Source organism: Triturus cristatus, chromosome 11 (genome assembly GCF_964204655.1).
Source record: "Triturus cristatus chromosome 11, aTriCri1.1, whole genome shotgun sequence".
NCBI classification, from domain to species: Eukaryota; Metazoa; Chordata; class Amphibia; order Caudata; family Salamandridae; genus Triturus; species Triturus cristatus.
Window position 1 is genome coordinate 401,587,616 of NC_140594.1, and position 27,680 is coordinate 401,615,295.

General features: G+C 45.9%; 1 protein-coding gene across 5 annotated transcripts in view; it reads right to left on the reverse strand.

Annotated features, from left to right (window-relative positions):
• LOC146784305 (cytosolic purine 5'-nucleotidase-like) overlaps positions 1–27,680 on the reverse strand; it is a 548,710-nt gene that overhangs the window by 72,600 nt on the left and 448,430 nt on the right. For all 5 annotated transcript variants that reach the window (XM_085635738.1, XM_085635737.1, XM_085635740.1 and 2 more), the window contains exons 7-10: positions 16,359–16,452; positions 15,088–15,141; positions 13,239–13,322; positions 8,526–8,570 (exon numbers count right to left, since the gene is read on the reverse strand). In XM_085635738.1, the coding sequence (XP_085491864.1) occupies positions 8,526–8,570; positions 13,239–13,322; positions 15,088–15,141; positions 16,359–16,452 (277 nt within the window). The remainder of the gene's footprint in view (positions 1–8,525; positions 8,571–13,238; positions 13,323–15,087; positions 15,142–16,358; positions 16,453–27,680) is intronic.

Genomic DNA, 27,680 nt, shown 5'->3' on the forward strand with positions numbered 1-27,680 from the left:
GGAGATTAAGAACCCTCTGCGGATTTGGGTAAGATTTTGCTGTGACTGAATTGCGAATGGCTCCAAGAAAAGGCAGTATTTGGAGTGGCAGTAAATGGGATTTTGTTGAAGGTCTGTATTTCCTCTCGATTCTGGGTGTGAGTACACTTGATTTCACTGGGTCTTCAAAGATTTCCTTGTAAACTTTAATCATTGAGTCTATCACTGCCAGGTACTGCATTGTGCACTCTTTCTTGGAGACTGTCTTGACCAGGAAATCTGTCTCCTCTTCTGTAATGTGCAGTGCCGCCTGCTCTATTACACTGTGATACAAAGAGGTGTCATCTGGTGAAGATGCCTTGGCTGGGATAGTGGTTCTATTTCAAAATTTGGAAGGACCACATCATAGTCATCCCATGAGTCTGGTGCATAGTGTCCTGGACCTGAATATCCGACTCCTCTGCCTCCCTGGACTCATCGGAAGTGACGCAGTGAGAGCTGGCAATGATGCAACCCACTCCAGCTGCAACATCGGTGTCTACCTCGCCCACGCTGGTTTGGAGCTTGTGGGCTTCTCCTGAGGAGAACTCAGCCTCCGATGTCATCTCCATGTTATGAGCTAGTCTGTGGTCCCATCTACTTCTTAATGTTTTTTTATTTTTGAATAGGTTGCAGTTGGTGCAGTCCTGTTCTTTATGCTCTGGGGACAGACACAAGTTGCACACGTTGTGGATGTAGGAGTAATTGTTCTTTTCCCTGCATCGAGGGCACTTTAAAAAAAGGCTTTCCTTTTTACCCTTCATTACCTTACCTGGAGCCAAACATTCTCAACAGGTTTGTAGAAGGCTATAGTGTCGAAGTCAGGTGAATTCTGTCCTTTTGAAAGAATCTAACACAGTTCCAACGGAGGCGGGAGCCATGTGAATGATGCCGTAGACGAGTTGCAATTCAATCTAGCTGTTAGGCGTCTGTAGGCTGCAAGGGCGTCAAAGTTGCACATGGCTTCAATGCAGTCCATCTGAGCTCGATGGTAGGAAAAAAGAATTTAACAAAGGAGCCATTGAACATGCGCATTATCTCGAGGAGGAGGATACACAACGCATGATGTCTACATAAAAAGACTTCCTCAAGAAATAAAAACTTGCAGATTCCAAAGCCCAACACTCTATGGCAGTAGTGTGCATAGCATGTGTATCTGCAGCCAACACATGCTATGAATACCTATTTACGTACCAGACAAGAGTAATTAACAATTTCATCTTGGCTGCCGTGCCAACCAGAGGAATGAACAAAGTGGTCTTCAGAGATTATTGACCCAGAGTCAACCTCAAGATTTGTTTAAAGTCTACACTGCCCTTGCAGCCATATCAAAATATTAATTGTTTAATAACCAACTTGAGATCATAACTTCCACTAGGTGATACAAAACCCATCTATCTTGCATTATAATCGGTGCCCTTCGCCAGCCATACCTTTGATGCAATCTTCACCACAAGACAACTGCTCTTAGTTACGGGACATAACCCCACTACCTGGAAGTGATCACCACATCATTGTTTCAGTCTCGGCCTCCCCATTGCGCCCAGCCTACTGTAGGTCTTTTCACAACTACAACTGCGAGACAATGGAAAAACGTTTTCTAAAAACGCTTTTCAATGACATCACAGTGCGTCTCTTCTGCAGGGCCATGCAATGCCCATAAAGCAGTTCATTGCATAGCTCACAGTGGCTTTTGCCACACCATATTTCCCATCCTATTAATGAAAGGTAGATTCATCAATTTTGATGTCATTTTTTGAAGAACTGAAAATAGATGCTTTGGAAGGCAATGAAGAAAAACAAGAGCCTCAAAAGTACCTTCCAATGAAGTGCAGAATCTATAAATCATAACTCAATAAGGACAGGAGATTTCACTAATCACTTCCCATCTCAGATGCTACATGTCCAACCACCCCAGCTTGCAATTCAAACAGTGTAAAAGATGCCCAGGAACTCTGCAATATCTTGTTGAGCACTTCATCAAAAAGGTTATAATCTTGAATCACACTCCCGGTTGAAAACGTCACCAAAGCAAGCTATCTTCACCACACAACTTAAAGTTTTCTTCTTAAACCTACTAAATGAAAAATAAACTAATGCACCAATCAAACATATACATACTGTAGGTTCATAAGCTATCTTGTGCCCTCCAAACATCTTTGAAAGCATACTCCTGGACTCCTCTGCTGCCACAGAATGAGAGAAAATTACAATCCCCCCTGTCCACCATAGAGTTCCAGGTTGACCTAAAAACATTTTACATTAAACCCATCCTAAAGATCCAATGGACCCTTTGACTTGCATATAATCTTCCTTTGTTTGTAGGTAACCCCATTGAAAAGGCAATTTTTCCCCATATTTCTAGCGTCATCAAAAAGGAAAATCTTAATTACCCTGTGACCATCTGTTTGTAGTGTGCACTGCAGTAGGTTCGTAAGCTCTTTGTACTCCTGCCATCTAGTGCTAAAACCAGTCATTTGCAACTTATTTTTCTTCGAAGATGTTTGAGTAACAAGAATTGTTGTGGCTCTTCCTTCGTTACAGAATGGATCAGCACAATGGCTCCACCTCAGATTTGTTTCTGCTCAGAGGGTGTGTAGTGTAAGTGGAGTGTAGTTTAAAAGACAAAGTGTAATGTGCAATAGAAAGTGGGAACAGTAAAGACATGGAAAACGTGTGATTAGTTCTAGCTTCTTTGGAGGAGGGCGGGTGCATGTGAATTTACATTCTTCCATGCTACGAACAGATGGTTACAGGATAACCTTTCCAGTTCCTAGTGGGTGCAGCTGTAAAGCAGCACCTCTCCAAAGTGGTGGCTAGTTAGCAAATCATGCAGATGTTTGAAAAAGTGTTCTTAATACCGCCTGGCCAACTAGAACTTGTCAACATGATACTACTTCTACACAGTACTGCTAGGTAAACATGTGTGGTGTTGACCAAACATCAGCCTTACAAATATACAGGAGATGGATATTACCTAATAAGGATAATGTTACTCCTTTTCATGGCTAGGGTGTGCTTTTGGCAGTACAGGTAGAGTGCACTAGGCTTTAGCAGAGCAGGTTTTAATACATTTAACTATTCACCTAGTAATGCCAGATTTATAAATACCATACCCCTTGAGGGCTCTGGCAAAGGCTGCAAAAAGTTGATTGGGCTTCCTGAATGGTTCAGTTATGTCAACATATTACATAAGTGCTCTTTTAACATCCAGAGTGTGAAACACCCTGTCAGCTACCTACTGGCTGTGGGAATACACAGGTTGCTAAATAGTTAGTTTGATGCAAAATGATGAGAAAAGCTTAGGCAGAAATTCAGGGTTAGTACAAAGAGCTACCCTACATGTATGGACCTGAATTAATGGTTCCTGCATTGTAAGAGCTTGGAGCTCACTTATACATCTGAGTGAGTTGGATGAAGTGAAGAGGTTGAAAAGTGTAGGTAAATATCCCTCACTAGTGCATTGCCCATGGAATGTGTGTGCAGGCAGCTACATGGTGCCGACGATTTGGCATAATGCATTTTCGGTAGTGACAAATAGATCTATTGTTGGAAGTACTTGTGGAGGACTGGGGAATGTAGTTCCCACTCCTGGACCTGCTGGCCTGTTGAGGCATCCTGTTGAGCAGGTCTGACAAATGGTTCATCGCCACAGTAGATGCTCTGCCAGCAGGCGGATGTTGCATTGAGTTCACCAATGCAAATCTACTGTGCCAGATCAGAGAGCTGGGGGCAGTGTCCCTCCCTCCCAGTTCTGGATGTAGACCATGGCCATCATGTTCTCTGTATTTCTTAATATGGTTTCCCCCCTAGGGAGTGGGAGGAATGCTCTGAGTGCTAACCTGTTGGCTAGGAGCTCTAGGTAGTTGATGAGACGACCATGGTGCTGTGGTGCCCGAGTGTCTTGAATTTTAATCTGTTGGGATCCCCACCCCACGAAACGGATCTGTGGTGAGGGCTACTTGTGGAAGGGTGTTTAGTAATGGCCTGCTGAGCAACAAGTTATTGCTGTTCCACCAACTGAGAGAATGCTGGGCACTGGGCGTCTGGCATTACCAACACTAGATTCTCCCAATACTCTTCCATTTGTGCCCACTGGTGTGAGATGCACTCTTGTAACTGCACATTTGTAACCTGGTGAGTGGTATAATTGCCATGCAAGAAGCCATCAATCCCAACAGTTTCATTACAGTGTGGACAGTGATAGGACAGTGTGTCTGAAAAAGATGCAGCAGCTGCTAGAAGGCCATCACCCTCTATTGGTTGGGGTATGCTTTCCCTGTCCATGCATTGAGGACCGGTCCTAGAAGAGGCTGAATTTGTCGTGGCTGGAAAAGCTACTTTTTGACATTGATGGTAATGCCTAGTTTCTGTTAGTAAAGTCTCTGCTAGCTGAGTGTGTGCTAGGCACTGCTGTTTGCTGCTGCTCTCTATCAGCTATCTGTCTATGCACGAAAGCGCATGAATGGCATGTATGGGAAGATGGGCCATTAAGACAGCCAGAAACTTTGTAAATACCTTAGGAGTTGTAGTAACCTCGAAGGGCAAAACCCTGAACTGGTAGAGTTTTTTATTTGTCACAAAGTGAAGGTATTGGTGGTATGCTGTATGGGGATGTGTGAAAGTATGCATATTTTAGATAAAGAACTGCCACAAAGCTGCTCTGGCGTAACAAGGGGATGACATTTTGTGAAAGTGTTTGGAGTTGGTGAACGGGTTCAGTGGTCAGAGGTCGATGACCGGCCAGAGTGATATGTCCTTTCTAGGGTGAGGAAAGTACAGGGAATATTCCTGTCACCCACACAGGATTATGGAAATGGGTTCTATGTCTCCCTTTGCTAGGAGGGTGAGCACCTCTTCCTGCAGGAGATGAAGGTGCTTTGAACTCAGTACATGATGGCACAGAGGGATGTTGAGAAAGGTGTGTGAAATTCAAAGTAGTACCCTTCCTGAACAATAGAAAGGACCCCCTGATCCGATATGTTTTCCCAGTGTGACAGGAAGTGCGTTATCCTTTCCCTGACAGGTGTAGTGTGATCGGGGGAAGGAAAGGGGAGTTATTGTTTTATAGCAGTTGAGCACCTTATGGGGCCATCTATACCTCTGCCCCCCACATTACCTCAGTAGGTCTCTCTTTGAAAGGACTAACTGTCTTAGGGGTCCTGAAAAGGCAGTTAATAGAGCTGGAAATGGGGTCTCCGCCCAAGATCCCTTACCTGTTTCTTCCCTGGTGTACTAATTGCGAAAAACAGCAGGCTTTGGTGTGAGGGGAGGAGTTTGGCTCTGGCCCTTTGAATTGTCTGTACGAGCTTTTGCGGCAGTAAGAATAATAACAGAACACCAATGTATCTTCTTCATGTATGTGCAAAGACTATTATTGTAATACTGAAGAAGTATATAACTCAAATGACAATAAACTGTGTTTAAAAAAAAAAACGAAAAAAAAAAACAGCAGGCTTTGGTGTGGGCGACTGCAGGGCATCCATAGACCTTGCTGTGTCTCTATATCTTTTTTTTTGGTATCGAGCATCTGATCGACCTACAGGCCAAAATGATGCTCACAATCATAAGGTACAAATGGGAGGTACTGCTGCACCTCTGTCCTAAACCCTGACACTTTAAGCCAGGCATTCCTGCAAAGGAGGTCGGTGGTATTGATCCCTTTAGCTGCTGTATCTACTGCATCCAGGGTGGTACATATGTTGGCATTACTAATGATTTTGCCCTTTGAGATAAGCTCTTGTTCTCTGTTTCGTTGAGCCTCAGGCAGATGCTTTATGAGCTCCTCTGCAGCCTCCCAATGGTACCAATCCTACCTGGAGACGAGGCCCACCGAGTTGGCAATTTAACACTGACTGGCTGTCCCAAACGCAATTCTCTAGTCTCCAGCATCAATTTTCTTTGACTGTTTATCAGGGAGAGGAGTATCTTCTGTTGCTTGTGCATTGGTCTTCTTATAGGCAGTGTCCACTTCTAGTGAATCGGGTATATTGTTCCCTCGGATATAAGCCAGATCCTCTGGGGCAGGCCTGTACATTTATTTTTATCTGAGAGATAACCACCCTGGCCTTAAATGGATCCTTACAGGTATTGGTGGTGGATTTTAATATGCCCTTCAGCATGGCAAGGTAAGTAACAATGTTTTAAGGAGGAAGTCATTAACTTCCTCTACAATTTGGAGCTTGACCTGGTGGTGTAGAGCAGTCTTCTGTTTTGCTGCATGGTACGCAGTAGTATCATCTGATGCAGACAGTTTCGCAGTGTATGACTCAAGATTTCCTGTGGGTGAAGTATTTAATCCTCCCAAGGATCATCGTCCTCCTGTGGCCTAAAAGGCTCTTTATCTGGGTCCTGTGGGACGACCTAATCAAAGTATGTGCCCTGTGAGTGAGGTGGTGGGCAGTGTGGAGGTAAGGGAGTTGATGGTGGAAGAAGCGTGGAGGGCAGTGGTAGAAAGAATGTAGGGCTTGTAGCCACATGTCTCTCTTAGGGCTTGATGGTGCCAGAGGAGGAGTAGACTGGATTTCTTCCTCAAAGGCAAGGCACCTGTTCTATGTAATTGGGACCTAGAGCCAGAGGCCTGGTGAGTTTCTTGTCAGTGTTTGGATGATTCACATTTTTGATTGCTTTTCATCAGGGACATTAGCATTTCTTTCAAAGATCAAACACTCTGACCTTTGTGTCAGAGGAGGCCATGGTGCCAACTTCGGGCATTGAGATGTTGACTCTACGACAGCGACATCGGCTCTGATTGGGACTTGTCACCAGTAGAGGGCTGAGGTGGCAGTGGTTTCGATGATGTGTCAGTCTTCTTGGTCCCGGGGCAGCGACTTGGTGACAGAACAGGATGAGGGTTGTTGCCCTTGGCATTGCTCGAATCAAGCCAGCCTCTGGGGGTGTAGACCTCCAAAGGTTTTGCCTCTTCCGGCATAGTTCTGGGCTCGATGCCCAACTTTGCCTCAGTCATTGGTCAATTATGGACCTTGAGGTGCAGCTGCTGCGTGTGATGTAAGCTGGCGCCTACAGTGGTGCTGGCTCGAGGAATTTGATCTCTTCCTTGATGTCGGAGGTCTTGGAGTAGCGGGCCTCAGGTTCTTCCTGCACCTGGACCAGGGAGATGTGGGAAGACCTTGCCTCTTCCTCCTCTGTGCCAGCTAACTCTTCTGAAGTGAAAATGTAAGTCATCCCCACATATCTCGCTGTGCATCTTGTAGTGTGTCCACCTTCTCTCCCCCTGTGACTGAGATTCTTCCTACAGTGGAAGGTGAACATTGCAGCATGATTCTCTGTTTGCCAGGAAAGGGTAGGCATTGCAGATCATGTGGCAATCGGCCCAAGGATATTTCGTGTTGCATTTAGGACAGAAATGGAATGGAGTGCATTCCATAACTCGGTCCATTCTTGAGAAAAATCTCAACCAGCCTCAAAGGGGAGACAGTAAGTTATGGCCGTGGTTCGATGGAGGGCATCCAACTTGAGAAGTCAATTCTGAAAAATGAATGCTTTTCTATGCAAAGTAATTTTTATTGCTTGACTGGAAGAGGGAGCTGCAGAACCTGAAATGGAACTGAACACAAAATAACCCTGTGCATCTAACGCTTATACTTCAGAGCAGAGTCTCAAATCGAATTACCAATCCTGATGGCGGAAGACAACAATGTGAGTTGGAGTCCTTCTGTTGGTGCATTTTGGAACAAAGGAGAAGTGACAACAGGTCTTGTGTCTCGATGTTCCTCGAAGAAAAACAAGTTGCAAATGTCCGGGCTTAAAACTAGGCTGTAGGAGTGTGCAGAGCATCTGTATCTTTAGCCACAATGCTTCAAAAATATGAGCTCCTAATAAGTTAGACACATGGAATTCAGAATCAGTGAATAAGCATTCATCTCCATCTTGCAAGACCTCAAGAAGTCTCTTGATGCAAATTTTCAATACATACCTTTCTTCACTTCCTGGTGTCCTTCAAGGTTACTTATAACACCTATGCTGACAACTGGAAAAACCGTCGGACCTCAAGACCTCAGGGCTCAGTGAATTAACTTGACAGTTGAACAGTTGATAGTAAAGACATTTCTCTTCATTCTCTCTTTTATATCCCTCTTCAACAACTCATCTTTCCCATTTCTCCCCCTTTCTTCCTCTATTCTCCTTCTCTGTTTTATTATGTAGTAGTGGAAGATTCTACCCACGAAAGCATTGACAATACAGGGCTTTTGAATGTGCTTTTGAGTTAATAACACATGCAAAGATAGAATATTTGGATGACGGCCCTAGAATCTGGGACCGAAACCAGCAAGATCTGGGCATGGTGTGCTGGAGCTCAGCTGCCTCTGGTCCCTGGAGTTAAGGCGTGGTTCTCTTCCTTTGCAAGGAATGGAGAAAACAGCATTTATGGCCTGAACTGGTCTTTATTAGGATATACAACTATCCCTCCCATCGGCCTTTGGCAAACCTAAGTAAGTTAGTGGCCTCGCTTGCTGACATGTTTACATGCTGAGTTTTTGACTCACCTTCTGTGACCCATCATCCACATCAAATAAGTATGTCATAATGGCCTGTGAAGAAAAAGCACAAGAAAATATCAGCACTATTTAGAGGCAAGATGGAATGTGTTTGTTACTTTTGGCTTACTGCAGGTCTTTCACAGTCCCCAGTAATGATAATGGAAATGACAAAAGCAATATGAGAACAGTGGCTGTGACCCGAGATGCTTCTCTTATACTGTGAAAAGAAAGTGAGTGGAAATTGATGAGCTCCCCACAGGCAAAGTCAGAAAGAGAGAATCTAGGAACTGAGGGGCTGCTCCAATGTGGACTAGGATGCGAATACAGGTTAAAGGCTGCTCACATACAGAAACAGGTGGATAGTCACTAAGGCGCATATTTATGGGAAGTGCGGCGTAGGGCAGTGCAGCAAGTTACCTTGATGTGCTACGCTACAGGGAATAGGGAGGAATGCACGGTATTTATCCAATACGGTGCATTCCTGTCCTTTCCCTCTGTTCTGGCATAGTTGTGGCAGCCTAGTGCCAATGCAGGCACCCTTGCACAATGGTGTTGTAGGGAGGATTGTTTTTGTGCAGGAAGGGACACCTTGCTGCATAAAAAGAATCCATACAGGCCTTTTTCTCTTTCTATGTATGCTGCAGAATGCAGCCCACATAGAAAGGGTAAGAAACAAGAGGAAATAAAGATATTTATCCTCGTTACACTTCACCTAGGGAGGCGCATTGGTTTGACACATTCCCAGGTTTGGGTATGCATCAAAAAGCATGGGATTTGCATGGGCATACCCTCCGCAACTCCCATGGAATGCCTTCCTTGCACAGAGTAATAAAACACAGTGGTTTATTAGTGGAGTGGCATAAAGTAGCGTAGAGTGGCATAGATGGAAGAGAAGCATAGAGGGTTTTATGCAGCTATGCATTACTCCATATTTATGAAGCCATTCAAAGCCAGGCAATGTGGCTTTGCGTGGCTTCATAAATATGACTAGCGGCTTTGCGTTGTGCATGTACCCCGTTGCGTGGTGCATGCATGATGCAAGGCCCTCATACATATGCCCTTATGGTTCTGAAGTAAGTGCTCCTGGAAGGCAAATTGGAACAGAAAGGCAGCCCCGCTTTATTGCAAAAATAGTTAATGGGAAAAGAAAGTTATCCCAAGCAGGGCCAGTGCAGTGATGTGTGGAAAGTATTTGCCACGTGCAGTGTCATGACAATTAGTGATCATGTTCAGCAGCTAATAGGGGGAATTGCAGCTTGGCTTTGTAGCTAAAAGATCCTGTGCTTAATTTGTAAAACAATAAATGCCAGGGCTCTCGTCAGGAGGCCACCCCAGCTTGCAGCACCTATTGCCACTGTCATCTCTGCCAATGACAGTACATGTACAACTACTAGCCATCACACTACTACAAGTGTGACAATTCAGACTGTTTGAGGTCACCCAAAGCTATAAGAACGGCTTGGAGGCAGGTATTATTTGTTTTAATGTCTATTTGATTAATAAACAACTGTTATGCTCATCTTTATATAACACAAACAGCGCCACCATATGGCAGCGGCCATAAGTCCAGGTGTTGTCAATTAAGTGCCGGTGCTGAGCACCGGTAACCACTGGTTCAAATTGAGCACTGGTGCCTCCCCAGGAGCTGTGATACTGTATGCTATGGTTCTTGCGCCCCGGACAGTGACAATGGGCCCCTCTTATCCCCTTCTTCTTAAGGCACAAACAATAGCAGTTTGGACACCATCTTTGTACAGGACCAACAATCCAATTTCTCCACATGCCACTGCCTAGATGTGAAGTGAAACCTGCTTACAGGGGCAGCTGTTTCCTGCCTGTCACACCTCACTGAAGGTGACATCCTTCGACCTAGCATTTCTAATGAACAGAAACCTTACCTTACAGCCTCATTAATCATCAGAATATGTAAAGGCTGCTTCTTTACAAGCCTTTGCCAAATGTGTATCTAATACTGTGGGTGCTACAAACTAATGGGTCTGCCTGTGGGCATCAAATAGCAAAGGGAAAGGAAATACTGTATTTAAGGAGCTTTGGTAGAACAGCCCAAGCACAAGGTTTTCTGCAGACCAAACAAACCTTAGACAATGAAGGAAAGCAGAATGTCCCTCCAATAATCAAGACTGTATTTTCCACAGGTCTGGCTCTGGCCAGAATGTTACAATCGATACGATGGCTGTCAGCAAAACAATTTGACGGCTTGGGTGCTTGTGCTTGTGTTCCATCCCTCTGCTGATTGGAGATCTTGCATTGTTATGTCGCGAAGGTTAAAGTAAATAAAGAAAATGGGTCACTGGATGGACCAGACGATGTGAGTAGGGGTCAATACTCTGTCTAAATCCAAGGAACTGACAACAAGGTGGGCTCCTTTCTTTATTTTGTTTGTTGGTTTGATTGAGGACTATGCTTGGACCTCTGCTGGAAGGCTTGGTGCGGGTGCAAAAATGAACTTCTAGCATACTAAGAGAGGTTTACTTGGACATGTCATCATTTTTTGAGCTGCAGGGGTGGTTTGTGCCCATGACGCTTTACAAAGCAGCCCTGTAGATGGCTCTGTGAGAGATGATCGGCGCGCTAGAAGAGCTTATGCTTAGACTGAAGTGAGCACAGGCACTGGAGGACAGCGTTGTGGTTGGTGGGCTCTCATCCTAGCTCGGATGATGAGCCTCATTAGGCTGATGGAGGACTGCATCACACTAACAGCTTATTTAGCTTTTTAGGAGAAGGATGGCTCTGGAGCCTACATTGTCTCAATTCCCAGGAGGAAGTCCTGTCTAACTCTCTGGCCACTAGTAACTAGGAATAGTTTTCATTTCTTCATACCGTGCCCTCCTTTTATTCACAACCTTTTGAAAATGGCCTCCCTGTTGGGGTGCACTTGGTTTTTGCTGATAGAGGAGGATCTTTTGAAAGGATATGAAAATAAATGGGGAGTAAAAGCATGCTTAAAACCTTAGCAGTTAAGTAGCCTGCCCTTACACAGGCCTTATGGGCCATACAGTAGATCAAAAGAGAGCGGCCACACTGGGCTAATGCAGGCACTGCAGACGCCGTGAAGATGTCAAGTAGACAGATTGGGAATATCTTGTAGCAACTGCATGCATTAAGCATGAGTTCTGGGGAGTCCCAAATGCTGTAGATGTCTTCCCTCCTCTTGCACAGTCAGGAGTAGAGGAGTACTTGCTTAATGGATACACAAGAATTGACTTCTAGGGTACAAGATGTCATCAGTAGAGTGACACTTGTGTCTAGGGTAGAAAACTCACATCAAAGGGAGACAAAGTACTTCCATGAATAGTAGAGCAGTGCTACCTCCAGGAGTAGGAGTGTATGCACATCTAGGGGTACTGTAGTACTGATACCAATGGCAGGCCAATCCCCCCAGGGGTAGAAAAATTTTCTTTTTAGGGTACAAAATTACTCATGTCAGAAGTAACGGAGTACTCATTAAAGAGTTAGAAGACTACTTGCATAAGGGGCAAAGGAGTATTCACATCTGGGGTAGTGCAGTACTCACTTCAGAGGTACAGGAGTATTCCCATCAAAATAGAGGAATACTCATCTCACGAGTAGGGGCGTACACATGTCAGGGCAGAGGAGTATTCACATCAGGGTAAAAGAGTATTAGCCTCAGGTAGATGGTTATAAATATCTCTATAGAGGAGTGCTCCCACCAGGCATAGGGAGGGGACACGTTAGAGGTAAAGAAGTGATACTTCAGGATAAAAAAGTACTCATATCAGCGGTAAAGGATTACTTGCCTTAAGGTAAAGAAGTACTCAGATCAGGCGTAGAGAAGTCCTTATATTAGGGGTAGAGGAGTACTTGAATGGGGTAGAGAACCCCCCATTCAGTGGTAGAGAAGCGCCTTTGACAGGGGCATAAGAGTAATCATTTCAGGGTTGGATAATGTCCAAGTCAGGGGTATAAGAGTACTCATGACAGGTTTTTGGACACTGTCATTGGGTAGAATGGTACCCAGGTCAATGCTGGAGGAGTACTCACATTGAGGTATAGGAGAGCTCATGCCAGTGGCAGAGGACTGCCCACCTCAGGAGTGTACAAGTACTCACACCAGTGCCAGACGAGGCCTCACCTCAATGTAAAGGAGTACTCGTGTTAGAAGTAGAAGAGTTATAACAGCGGGGGTAATGGAGCAGGCAGTACTCATGTCTGGGTAGAGTGGTACCCATGTTAACATTAGGGGCACACTCATGTCAGGGTAAAAGAGTACTTATGTTAGGAGCAGAAGAGTTACAAGATCAGGGGTAAAGGAGGAGGCAGTGCTCATGTTAGGGGTAGAGTAGGAACACTCGTGGCAGGGTAAAAGAGTACCTATGTAAGAAGTAGAACAGTTATTACATCAGGGCTAAAGGAGTACTCATGCTATGAGTAGAAGAGTTCTAGCATTCGGGGTCGGGGTCTACGCGCCTCAGGTGTGGAGAAGTACTCACATAAGAGGGAGAGGTGTATTCAGGGGAACAGATGTACTTATATCAGAGGTAAATAAGTACTCACACTCAAGGGGTGAAGCTATACTTAAGTCAGGGGTTTCGGTATACTTGTATCAGGGGCAGAGAAGTACTCACACCAGGTGTTGAAGTATACCTACTTCAGGGGTACAGATGTACACACATCAGGGCCGGGATGAAGGTACACTCACCTGAGGGGTTTAGGTGTACTTATATCAGGAGTACTCACGTTTGTGTAGTTGTAGTCACTGTTCGTGGCCAGGAAGACCTTGCCCACTTCTCTCATGCGGCTCAGCAACAGAGGCATCCTCTCCTGGAAAAGAGACAGCAGACCCAAATCAGAGTCTGCAATGTGCTGCCCTCTAGTGGAGCAGGGCTGCCATGCCGCTCCCAACCCGTTTCTTTGGTCACAACCAAAGGAGTAACTGGAAAATTAAAATACCCCCACGTGAACCATACCTCAACAACCAGAGCACAAAGTGAGCAAACCTGACCTTTCATAGAAGGGTTCCCTTTAACCTTTCATTCTCCTTCCATCCATCTATTCATCAACCCTTTCACCCTTCTATCTATTCGTCCCTTTACCTTTCCGTCCACCCAGCATCTATCCAACATCCATCCATTCACCCTTTCATACATCCTTTGTCACGTACCATTTGCCCAGTCCCCATCCTTCTATTCATTCCTCCTTTTATCTCTCAATCTTTTCACTCATTCATCCCTACACGAATAGGATAACATACATCCGTTTTCTCTTACACCGATCCATTGTTTGACCCTTTTCCCTCCATTCTGTCACTCTTCCATCCGTTCAGTCTTTCACCAGTCTATCCTAATGTTCACCTTTGTTTAAATTTCCTTTGACTGTTCTTCCTTTCACCCTTCCTTTTTACTCCTGTTTATTCTTTACTTTCAACCCCTATTTTGTCTCATCATTTTTTTTTTCTTATCTGTCTCTCGTGCACACTTTTTCTGTTTCTCCCTCTCTCTGTGTGTTCATCATTCTACGATTTCCAATTCTCCTTTCTCTTTGCCTACAACCACACCCCTCTAGCATAGTATCCCCTATCCATTGTTTATTAACATTATTTCTGCAGACTGAAGGGGCCACAAATGACTAATTTAAGTTTTTGGGGGGGCTCAAGTTCGCCAGCCCACCAATCACGTGGCGGCCTGCACCCACTTAAGCTGCCACAGGTCACAACCACGCTGAATGGAGGTATACAACAGCACAGTAGTAACGCGACGACTGGGGAAGAATAGTAAATACACATCAGCCTCACTACTATAGTGATGGTTGTTGATCTCAATATGAGTGAGCACTAATACACAGAAAACCAAGGTGAATGGTCACAAAGGTCATCTTAGATGCGTCCTGTTTATTTATTACTTTTTTGGCGATGCATCCTTGTTAATGCTAGGCAATATGAGCAAAATAAACAAGCATTGGCAAAGCCAACAGGTATGGCTTTCAAGTGATACATGCGTTGATGGCGGTAAAGGCTCACGATTGAGTCCTGGCAAAACCATTTATATCGCCTAACGCAGTAAAAAGGTACAAGAAAGGATTGCTTTCTGTATGCATTGTAGTTTGTGTACATTTGCATGTGGTATGACTAAATGTATGTATTTTTTCGATGTTAACTATTACTTTGTGTATTGCACTGAATTGGAGGTAGAATGATACACCAAACACCCCATAGCAATACTGAGAGAGTGTTACTCATCCGGGTGGATCCCAAGTCCACTCGAAGTGTATTTTCTAGAATTGTTAATAATGTAAATTGCAGACCACGGCGCTGTCAAGATTCACCTTAGCAAGGTTTGGGAACCATGGGCCCGTCTTGTCACAGCTTCCTTAGTGATCTGGGAAATAAGTTGTTCTAGAAAATAAACAATTTAGAACAGATCTATGTTGTTAGTAAAGGAGATGGGGGTTCAAGGAGTTGACTCTGAGGCTGGAAGAAGGAACGAGAGGGGCGCACTTCAGGAGCAAGATCTGTTGGGCAAGGGTCTGCTAAGCGCTACACACAGGATTAACACACAAAGCAGATGTATACTTATATAAATCCACTCACATCTTTTACCACGTACTTCTGCAGGTCTTTGAGGGTCTTCTCCTTCATACAGCCCTGTTGAAGAAAGTACAGCAGATGATGAGCCTCAGGTGTGTGTCACAGGTCCGTCACCATTCCCCATTCAGTGGCCAATGGCCCTTGGACTTACGAGGCACTCACCAAGAAGAGACACACCAGGACTCTTTCCCAAAGACCACATTGCTGCAACCTCCCCTAAACCCGCGCCCCTTGAATGATGTCTACTAGATCTCCACCACTCCCCCAAAGTGCCACGGGCCTTGTGTCAGGTGAGGCTCTAAACGTGCAGCCTGAGAGCCCTTTCTTCTTAGTGGCAGGAGGGAGATGCCAGGCCCTGAACACCCGCCACTCACAACATGAACACTGGTAAAACAGAATGCTGAGATTGGTATAGGACCATGTGACCTCTTCCTTCGCCATCAGGGGGATGGTGAATTAGTGGCTGATGCACGCGTGCCGAGTTAGCTCAAATGTGTAGTGCTATGAGCGATCTGCAGTATAGCACCTCGATATTTAGCTCCTGCAATACATTTGGCACATGTCCTAAATCACTCGTGTGTAGGATTATTGGGGTATTCTCAGAAGAGGAATGTGTAAGGCTAAAGCTATGGATTGCCAGTAGAGCTTCAGTCCATAATTAAACAAAAGAGGGAAGATGGATCCCACTTTCCCTTTCCATGGGTACTAAAAGACATTCATAATTTGGGTCCATAGGGTGCCTCGCTAATAAGCCCCAGTACCACTGCACCTGTTGCACCCTTGATAGATAAGCCACTTTTTAGTTTGATAGCTAAACCCCACTTTTAGTTTAGATCCTTGAAATTCCATCTCATAACAAAGTTGTTTTTTTGGTGCTTTTTTTTTTGTCCAGGAAACTTGGTAAACTTTGGAAAAAGGAAGCGTGTAAGAAGGATATACTCATTCAGAAAATGTAGCTAGAAACGAGAGGCCAAGCTATGCAATGGTGTAGCGAGTACAGAGACACCGGCGTGGAAGGCTTTGAGGACTCCTGGCAGCCTAGCTACGTCACCGAACTTAGAAACGAACACGTTTGAACTTTAAATAACAAAACAGCTCACAGACTGGCAACACGCCTAGCGTGTTACGTAAAATGCCGTGTGAAGGAGTGAGTGAGCGTGTCTCAGGGAGTTCCTTCCGTGCTCCTGTCGATATCTCTCGTCGCCAGCACCCAGTGCTGAGGTAACACTGCCGCGAGCGCTCAGGAGATAAGCAAGGCCGCGCGCGCCTCTTACCGAGTCGTGCACGTAGTCCATGGCGTCACGCACGTCCTGGAAGATGCTGCGGAAGGACATGAAGAGGTTCCCGTGCTTGTAACCGGTCTCGCAGCTGCAAAAAAACAGAGGGGTGGATGGACCAGAGTAAGCACGGTCTAGTCGGGTCATTAGCTGTTAATTTAGACATACTGGATACAAAATAACAGCACTGGCAAGGACAAGATAGTGTAAGTTGAAAAATATTTATATAGTCCAACTCTGAATTGCACTATACATGGGCCAAAAAGGTTGGTCTATGATGTAACAAGGGACGCATTGATGGCAGCAGGGTGTTGGATGGATCTGGTGTTGGGGGGAGGGTGAAGGGGAGGCGCTGTGGATAGGTGGGGGTTGGAGGAGTGAACTGAAGAATGTAAATATTTTATGGCCTAACTGCACAATATGAAACCAGAAAACCCGGGACTAATCCCAGCTTCTGCACTTTATCAAATGGTGTGATCCTAGGCCAGTGGTTCTTAACCTTTGACATCTTTACACCCCCACTTGATCACCCCTGAAATACGGAGACCCCCAGTGAATCTTTATTGGAATCCGGGGACCCCCAAGGAATCATTATTAGAATCTGAGGACACCAGCCTAAGCAATTTCAATGATTTGAACCACACAACAATACACAAAATTACAGAAACAAGCATTTATCAAACAAATACAGAAAGGAGGGAATAGTTTATTTAATTCACGAACAAATATGAAAAAAATCTACATTTACATTTTAATGGAAAGGTTGGAGCTTTTCTAAATTCAACTGAGACTAACCTTCATCCATATTATATTCTGTTTGAGACGCTTGCAATGCTCTCATGAATCAATCTGAGCATACCAAATTAATTTTTAGCCTCCAATTTAAATTTCCTTCACATTTACAGAACATTTTAAATGTTCAGATTTACGTTGCTTCTTTATTTATATACAATTTATTAGTTTGTTCATTGTTGTTTTCCCAAGCACTCACAGACCCCCTGTGAAGGTGCCGCTGACCCCAAGGGGTCCCCGGACCACAGGTTTAAAAACACTGTCCAAGGCAATTGTTTTATTTCCTTTTCCCTCCCTTTTTTCATTTTTATCACATATAAGAGGACCTCGAAATTTACAACTTTAGAATGTGCACTATACAAGGCCTTCTCCTGTGTTTAATGTAATAAAAACTATATAATAGGAACCAAGGCCACCCAAAGAGGGCACATAACAAATGACGGGCCTCTTAGTTCTCTATTGGCATTGTTGTCAGGGTTGGGGGAAGAATGATTGTTTCTACGTACTTCTTAATGCACTGATATCTGATGCACTAAGGTGAATGGTTCTGCATTTCAATGAAATACACTTTTTGAATTTTGAAGAGACTTATTAATATTTTTTCTCATTTGCTGCAAGACGTCTTTTAAAATGAAGGTGTTCCTAAAGGTAAGCAGTGCAGGACACACTAGTTACTTACTTTTTTAAACTTCAATTAACCTATAAATAAATGCTTGCTTGTTCATTTAACATCTTTTTAATGTTAGTGCTGAGTCAAGTGAGCAGCAGCCCAGTGCTGCTGTTGACCAGGGGGCCGCATGTAAAGATCAGGAGGTTGCATGCAGGCCCCAGGCCGTACTTTGAGTATCAATGGACTACACAGTGTAAGAGGGAAATAAACCATCTCATGACACAGTAAAAAAGTGTAAGGGGGAGATTGCGTGAAAGAAAACTTTGGGCAGAATGAGAGAGTGTAAGAAGGAATATGGTGGAAGAAATCACCCCCAGAAAGGATAAGAGTGTAAGAGGGAAGGTATAGTGAAGGAAACAGTTTTGCAGGTGGGTCTCGCCGACACTCATTTAAGGGAACCAGCACTTATTTTTCATCAGCTTTAGACTCAGAACAAAGGGCAAAAAGGGTGAAAGAAAGTGGAAGAGAATGATGGAATAACAATGACAAAGGGAGAATGCAGGATGAAAAAGACCCTACTGGAGTGAGATACACAGGCAGAGAGTGTAAGGTGACTGACGAAAGAGACTTGAGGTGGATCAAGGCTAGACAGCCTCGCCATTTGGCAAACATCTGGTAGTGCCGTCTGGGACCTTCTATAAAATATTGGGCCACAGTATTTATTCTTTTACAAACTAAGCACCTGAAGGAAACCATCTGGGGGCAGGATGAGAAAGTGTAACAGGTTAGGTATTGTGAAGAATATCATCTTTAGTTAGGATAAGGGAGTGGAAGAGGGAAGGTATTGTGAAGGAAACCACCTCGTACTAGTGTAAGAGGGAAGGTATAGAGAAGGAATTCTCCCCTGGGTACTAATAGAGTGTAAGAGGGAAGGTATAGTGAAGGAAATCACCCCGGAGTAATATGAGTGAGTGTATGAGGGAAGATATAGGAAAGAAAATTACCTCCAGGCAGGATGATAGACTGTTAGAGGGAAGATAATGAAAAGATAACGACATTTGGGCACCTTGAGAAAGGGTAACAGGGAAGGTATTTTGAAACAAAACCACATGTAGGCTGGATGAGGGAGTGTAAGAGGGAAGGTATTGTTAAGGAACCCAGCTGGGAAAAGAATGAGTGTACAAGAAAGATATTTTAAAATAAACTTCCCCAGTAAAGGATAGGAGAGAGTAAGAGGGAAGGTATTTTCTAAAGAAACGAGTTTGTGACAGGATAAGAGCTTAAGAGGGAAGACACAGCAGAAGAAGATATTGGGCAGGAGACTTCCCCTCTGGACAGGATCTTACAGTCATACAGTGTAATATGAAAGATATTATGCCGCCAAAATTTCATGTGAAGTGGCTTAAGTGTGTAAGAGGGAGACCTTAGATAGGAAACTCCCTCAGTGTACGACACACCTTAGCGGAATTTTATGTAACTCAACTTGTGGTATTTATGTTATGTTATGGTAAGCTATTGTAGTTTATATAGTGGATAGCCTGCCATTAAAAGGGTATTGTAGCACTTTTGGCTATGCGTCACTAACTTTAGAACCTGGGTTTGAGATTTATTTTCCAAACCAGTCATTCAGAATCAGTTTGTGATGATTGTGGTACAGATCTTGCCCAGTTAAAAGTTGCACATCTGGACATTCACACAAGGTGAGAGCCGATAACGTTGTACAGGGAAGAGAGAGGAGAGGGAGAGAAAGAAAGAGAGAGGAAGAGAGAGCAGACGACGAAGGAGAAGAGAGTTTTTTCAATATCTACAAAACCATAAGGGCTGGCACGATAATTCCAGTAGGTCTGGAACAAACTCCTACAAGAGCATGGGGTGTGAAGGGTGACGAACACCTTGTCCATTTTAGGCAGAGGAAACAGGACTTTAATCACTCCACAGTCACCACTCTTACTGTTGGCAGACCTTGATCAGCTCCATGTCCCAGATGACACGCTGGGGGCTTTTTCTACCTGTCAAGCCACACAATGAGAACAGACCTAAGTCTGTTGCAGATGCTCTACATGCGCATCTTCTCATCAGTTAGGTGTGGTCCAGGTGTTGAAGGGATCCAGTCAGTTCCCTTTGGCAGGTACAGTCCAGCTCCTTGTGCAAGCTGCCCTGTCTACAAGTCAAATGAGTAAGTCATCTGGCTGGCGTCTCAGAATTAAGCCCTCTATGGATGAAGATTATCAACCCAGCTGAAATTCTACTACCTGCCTGCTGTCTTCTCTGTCCTGCACTTCTGTGCAGGCTTCTTTGATGTCCAGATTGTAGAAGAGTAAGATCTGTTTCTTATGGTTACCCCCACTGTTTGCTGATGTATCACTGTTTTCAACTTAGTCTGACTGGGATCCTGCTATCCAGGACCCCGGTCTAGCTGCTTTCTCCTCTAAATTGATTGCATGTACTTTAGGTACACTCCAGATTGGATACTGGGGTACCCTTATCAGTCCCTAGTATATGGTATATTATGTACCCAGGACATAGGTACCCCAGAGGCCTCCCAGGGGCTGCAGCATATGTTGTGCCGCCCCTGAGAGACCATTCATAACTGACACCACAGGTCTGCTACTGCAGCCTGTGTAAGGTAGTGCATGCACCCCTTACTTAGATATAGGTTCACTATATCTATTCTAAATCACTGCACATATAAACCTATCAGTCACCCATATGGCAGGCCTTATCAATCCTGAAGGCAGGGTGCTGAGTTTTATGTGAGAGGGTGCCCCTGCATGAGCAGAGCCCCTCTGCAGCCTTTGGAACCTATTTTCCGGTGTTGTTTGTGATGCAGCCAACCATATATATTTAAGTGCATTATAACCTTGCGGTAAATGCTAACTTTAAAACGGTTGCTTAGAAACATGTTGTGTTTGGTGTCAAACACCTTGGAATCATACCTCCACACCAGTAACTGGTGTGGGAGGTATGATTCCACCCTTCTAGAGGGACTTATGTGACACACTGGTGCACCCGGTACCAGCTTTCTCGACCTGGGCATCACAGAATGGATGCTGCCAGACCGCCTGGGCCCCGCGGTGTGACACCGCCAATGCCCATGCCCTTTCAGCCAACAGGAAACACAAATGCGGTAGTGAAATACACATTTGAAAACCGCGGTAGGCATGCTCCGCTCCAGCGGGGTCGGTCATTGGGTAAAATTGAAAGATGCACGATTGCGTTAGCGACCGCCTGGGCCCCGTGGTGTGACACCGCCAATGCCCATGCCCTTTCAGCAAATAGGAACCGCAATTGCGGTAGTGAAATACACATTTGAAAATCGTGGTAGGCGTGTTCCGCTGCCGCGGGGCCGGTCATTGGGTAAAATTGAAAGATGCACGATTGCGGTAGTGTCTGCCTGGGCCCCGCGGTGTGATACCACCAATGCCCATGCCCTTTCAGTCAATGGGAACTGCACTCGCGGTAGTGAAATACACATTTGAAAATCGCAGTAGACGTGCTCCGCTACCGCATTGGTTACATTTGAAAATAGCTGACCTGGAACACCAATTGCAGCAGCTGAGTACCACTGAAACAATCCTAGTGGGATATATATGTCTGGGAGAGAGCCACACATTTCCACTGCATCCAGACACTGCTGCCTGCCATTCTTTATTCCCAACTGCTGCTGTTCCTGTCTCCTGGACCCAGTGATGGTGAGAACTGAGAACATCAGGGCCTGTCGGAGGTCCTGGTGGGCTAGGTGCTTTCACAGTATGGGAGGCTATATGGTGCTCCTGATGTAATGGTAAGGGTTTCAGAGTGAAAGTTTGAGAGTGCAAAGAGTGCTCACATGATGTTGCTCTGCTGTAGTATGTGCCTGTGAGTGCACGTTAATGTGCATTCATCCACAATTTTGATACACCATGCTCCATACATGGCCTAGTAAATATTGCACTTCTTCAGCAATAACATTACCAACGTTGGTCTGAGACTGGTTAATGTAATTGTGTGATACACTGACTAGCATGTTGACTTCAGGTATATGGGGTACGTAGCCGTATTTCCACAGATCCTTGGCTGCATTTAAGGATGGGAGGGGCATGCAGTGTTTTTGCAGCCATACAGTAACACTGCTGGTTTGGACAGTGGAAGTCTGAACAAACATTGCCTATGCTAATGGATGTCATAGTCCATGAGGTTTTCACATGCTCATTTGTGACATTACAAATGTGTTTCGTCCACAGGGTACTGACTGATGTGTGTACAATTTTCATATTGCCCCCATGGATATGCATGCATTATGCACAAGATTGAAATGCCTGAGTGTAACACTCTTGGTGGAAATTCACCTATGACACATCAGATTAATGTACCGAGGAAATATCATCCTTCCATTGTTTGCATAATGTGTTGTGACTCGCATGTGTAGGCACTGTTTGCCCTCTCATATTGTACATGCATGTGAATGTTCTGATGGCGCACGTTTAACCTCAGTGTGAGTCCTCCTGGCCTGCACAGATACTGCACAATTTGACAAGGACCCATCAGTAAATGGACAAAGTGAAACATATATGTTGTGTGCCACCCTTTTTCTCAATGAGCCATCTTAAGCCTGAGGATTGCACAAGACAGACCTTGTGGATAGAGTGTGAGAATTTAAGATCATGTCCCTAAATATGACCTCCATGACACAGGTAGCCATTCTCAGGCTAAGGACATTGAGGGGTGTGTAGTGTTGGACACAGTGAGTCTGCCCCGACACATCATTTCTAATATATTGTATGTCTTGCTCCCTCACATACTGCATCAGAGATGAGGGCCTTCGTCACATTGCTTTCTGTGCTGACATTCTGCATGTGTATGAGATGGTCATGTACTGTGTCCATCATCATGCCTGCATACGTTTCTATGAGATTACCTGATGCAAATGTACTACGTGCCATGCTGTATGGCCTCTGCTCAACATTTCTATATTGGTGTGCTATGTTTTTGCATGCTTCTGTACTGACACACAGTGGTACATAGCACAGTGTCACTGAAACTTCCTCTTCTTGTCTCCCATGCCTGCAGCTCAAAGTCCGCCAGCGTAGGGCTTCATAGAGGGCCATTGCACACAAGGTGCGGGCTCTGGGTGTCTCCAACCGATGGCACACACACTGTCACAAGAGGTGGGATGACATCTGCCGGCTGAGCAAAAACGTGGCAGAGATGACGCTGGGGATGCTCCCTTGGACTGGAAGGTTGAAGTGCAGGAGCATGACACCACTAATGGCCCACATCTTGGCAGTGACACAGCCAGAGCTGGATGGACGTTTGAGGGCCCATCAGCAGCAAGTTGGGGGTGAGTATTCTGCGAAGGATGACTTTGGGTGAGTGACTGCATGTATCCCAAGCCTGAGCCAGTGCGGAGCTCTGTGAGGTTTCTAGTGTGATGAAATGGCTTGTAAGTGGCCTCTGTGTTGAGTGCAGCTGTCATGCATGTTCACTACATGTACTTTCTCATGTGTTTAATACAATGGCCCTTGACATTGCAAGATGAGATGTGGTCTAATGACATCTGCTGCATTATGGGTGTCATTGACATCACTGGGCAGTGAACAGCAGTGTGCATCATCTTAGTGTGCTTTCGTCAATGTGTGCAGTGCCCGATTTGGAAATTGTGAGAACTACACATCTGACACCAATGTGCATTAGTGGTTGTGCTTCAAAGTACAACATGTTGGACATCAGTAGCTCATGGCCATTGTAAAGTGACATTTTGGAGTCAGTATCTGTGTTGTCCCCTTAAAGTGACTCCATATGTGACTGAGACAACATGTTAAGATGTATATCTATCTCACCTACAGGCACATAGGTATGCTTACAGAGATCAGTATGTTAGGTTACAAGGAGGTACGGGTCAGCTATTTTGCTGTGTGAACGTCACATGGGTCATTAATGTAAACTATGCATGTTTCCATGCATCTTCTGAGTTTTGCATTAAGGTTGCACATTCAGACTGCACAGGGTGGTGTGCAACATGGGGGTTTCATATTCTAGTTTTGTGCTTTGCTTGCAAATGATGTTTGTGAGGATGGCACTATACTGAACCTACATCTCTGTCTTTTGCAGCATCTACCGGGTGCACAGAGCGACAATGTACGGACACCAGTTGTGAAGCTTCGGGCACAACTGCTACTCTTGAGCTCACTGACCAGCGCCTCGGAGGGGGATAGGAGTGCCCTTGAAAAATCATGCCCAGAAACACCAACCTCAACATCATCTGACTCCAGCGGTGACTCCTCGATGTTGGTGGGCACAGGGAGTGCAAAATCTGCCTCTTCTTCCACCACACATCTTCCAGTGCCTACCTTCCCGGCTACTAACACTAGTGCTGGCCGTATTCAGCCCTAGGAAGGGTAGAGTGTCCTTCCCCCCCAGCCGCCTCTGCCCCTGCCTAGGAAGGGTAGAGTGTCCTTCCCCCCCCAGCCACCTCTGCCCCTGCCCCTGTCTCCCCTGCTGCTCTCAGTGTGGAGGCGGTAGACCTTTTGCGCCAGCTGTGTGTGGGTCAGACTACTCTCCTGAATGCCTTCCAGGATCATGACAAGAAGCTGGCACAGTTAGTTACCTTTATGGAGGGCATTCATTCTGACATGGGCCGGCTACACAGAACTGTCCAGTCTTTGTCATCCACAGTGACGGCAGCCATTCAGCTGTCACAGGCGCCAAGTCCAGCTTCAGTCCCTTCAGGAACCACCCTGCCAGTGGCACCACCTGACGAGAGTCACCACACACCACAGCCCTCAGGCACCAAGTACTCCACATGCAGCACACAACAGCAGCACTTCAAGTGGCCCAGAGCACAGACACAATCCCCAAAACAAAAAACAGACACACAGGAGCGCAAAGGCAAAAGTCCTTCACGTGACACTCAGGTGCATCAGGCCAAGAAGCAGGCCTCAAGCTCACATTCATCCAAATCAACCACATCCAAGGACACTCCCATCCCCACACCTGCTCCCAAGGACAAACAAACAGTTGCCCTGCCTGATGTGCAGCTGGTGCCTGCAAAGAGTCAGCACAAACAGCTCTCTAAGGCAGATTCACCCACAACGTCAACTCCCACCCACACCCCTGTGGAGCTGGGACAGGAGAGCAGGGGAAGGCTTGACAATAGGTTTCCTGTCACAGGGAGGTGTGACCACCTCCCAGACAGGATTTAGTGTATTGGGGCTGGGTGGGTGCACTCTGAGAGTGTTTGAAGTCTGCACTGGGGGCACATTTGATGTCCCTGTGCATAGTCCAGTTCAAACCGGTTGCAGGAGCCATTTGCTCCTGCTCTGGCGCGAAACTGGACAAAGGACATGGGTGTAGCCACCCCTCTGTCCTGACCCTCCCATAGGTGGGTCCCCAGAGTTTGTCCCACCCCTTCCTTGGGTATAAAGTAGGAACTCTGACTACAGGACTTTGGATTTTAACTGGACTAAACTCTGCTACAGAAACCAAGTACTTCAACAATCTACGCTTCGCTGGACGACTGAAGAATCTCCCTTGGAGTAAAGGAGTTACTCCCCTACAGCAGCAGGCACCTTAATGCATCTGACCAGTTTGCATCTCCCAAGCTCCTGATGACTCCGAAGATTTCTGCAACAAAGGAGGTGGGTTCCTGAGGTCTCGGAGGTTGATCTGTTCTCTCAGCAAGTCTGAGATCAGTATCCCTCGTGGGGACCGTGCAACCCGAACCCCTGTGCACCGTGTACTTTAGCAGCAGCATATGCTTTATGGCGATCCCTGAGGCTGTGCTTTGGGCTGCGTGTAGTGTTGAGCCCGAGCAGTATTTCCACTGAAGATTTCTGGCCTACACTCCACGGGTGTTCTGTGGGCTGGTATTTCGTGATTCAGCTCGAGGTCCCTTCGCGATCTCTGGTCCGTTGGCCTGTGGGTCCCTGTGAAGGTAACTTTGACTTTCCTTGGGCATTTCTGGTTGCTCCAGACCTACCCTGACTCTCCATTGCTTGGAGAGTCACCAGGACCTTGCTGGTCCTCACCGTAGCTTGTTTCCTCTGCCCCCGTGGGTTGCAGTTGCCAAGGCTTTTTGGTGTTCGATCCAGACACTGACCCCCCAGCACTCGACATCCTTCATGGGACAACTCACCTTCGGACTTTGGTTGTCATCGACATCTCCTGGTCCCCATGGCTGCAGCGTCAGGCATCCTATCTTCTCACCTGAAGCACCCGACATCGGTGGGCATTCGTCTATCGTGCCCCTGGTTACCGTGAAGTGACCTAGACTCTGTCCCCTCTGCTTACAGGTTATTCTCACCTCGGATCCAGGCTTGGATTCCACCGGACACTTTTCATCTTCCCGGCAGCAGCACTTCTTCGCATCACACCATTGAAAACGACAAAGGTTTCCGACACCACTTGACCTCTATGCACCAGGTTCCTCTGCGAAAGGTAACCCGGTTATCTCGGTACTCTCATGGGTGCTGGACTTTTGAACCTTCTATGTTCCAAGGGTTTGCTTAAAGTCCTCTCCGAAGTGTCATTAAACTCTAAAATTCCAACTGCGACTTTTCCCATAGAGTTGTACGGAGCTCGCACCTATGTTCACACACTTCACTCGTCCTCCGTGAGTCCCCTGTGTAACTACTTTGGGTGGTTCCTTGGGGTCCCAGCGATTCTACGTGCTCTAGGCACTGTGTCTAGTTAAGTTGTGGTTGTTATACCACTTTCTTAGTATATGGTTCGGTCTGCGCCTGGAGCCCGCTGTGTATTGTGCTATTCACTGTCGCTCTAGTGCATCAGTACCTGGTGGACTTTGATCTGACCTCTCCGAAAAGAATTGGGACAGAAGGCAGACAAATGGGTCAGAACCAGGGTCAGGCAGAAAGTTTCAGAAACAAGGTGGTAACTCTAAGAAGCAAGATTCTAAAACCTCAGATAAGGGTGGGGAGAAGGGTAAAGACCGGAAGTCTTCTCAAGGGCCCCAAAAGTCTTCATCTGGTGGGGAGTCACAATCAAACAAGAATAAGGCAAGAAACAACCATGGTGTCATATCTGTAAACAGAAGACCCATTGGACAAATGATTGTTCAAAGTCCAAGGAATCTACTCGAGCCACCACTGCCCCTAAGGCAACTGTTCCCCTAGTTCAGCTCAAAGTGGTGGTACACAGAATAAGGGTGTAGTAGGGTGAACCCTGGTATCTGAGATGGACTCTGGCCTAGTCAGAGTTCCAACTCAAGCTGTGTTGGTCTGTGATGGAGGCATGGATATTGCCTCCTTATTTGTCAGTCCCAGTAATCTGGGCAAATACAGACAGCAGACTTTGATCAATGGAAGGGAGGCCTTGGCATTCAGGGACACAGGTGCAAGTGTCACAATGGTGAGATGTACCAAGAGACCAATGCAAGCAATGTCAGGACAGACCATTCCTTGCAAGTTGTGAACTTTACCTGGGGAGGGGTAACTGGCCCTAAGAAGGTTGTGGTAAGTGCAGACCTCCCTGTTGAATGCTTATTGGGCAATGATTTGGAAACTTCAGCTTGGGCTGAGGTGGAACTCAGGACACATGCAGAAATGTTGGGCATCCCTGCAGATGTGTTTGCTATGACTAGGTCACAGGCAAAAATGTCTTCCACTGAACAGGCCCTGGATCCTGGAATAATGGACCAGGTGCATTTCAAGAGAAGGAGCAGTAGGGGTAAGGCAGTGTCTTCTCCCCTGCCTCCGAGTACAGATCAGTCTCTTGAGGGAGATGATCTTAGTCCTGAAGAAGGAACTGTCTTAGAGGAACTTGAGCCTGATCAGGTTGAGTTCTTGGGGACTGGGGGGCCCCCTAGGGCAGATCTGAGCCAGGAGCAGCTGAGCTGCCCCTCTCTTGAAACCCTCAGACAGCAAGCTGCTGCTGAGGCTGCTGGGAGTGCCAGTGGGTCTCATAGGATGTACTGGGATGAA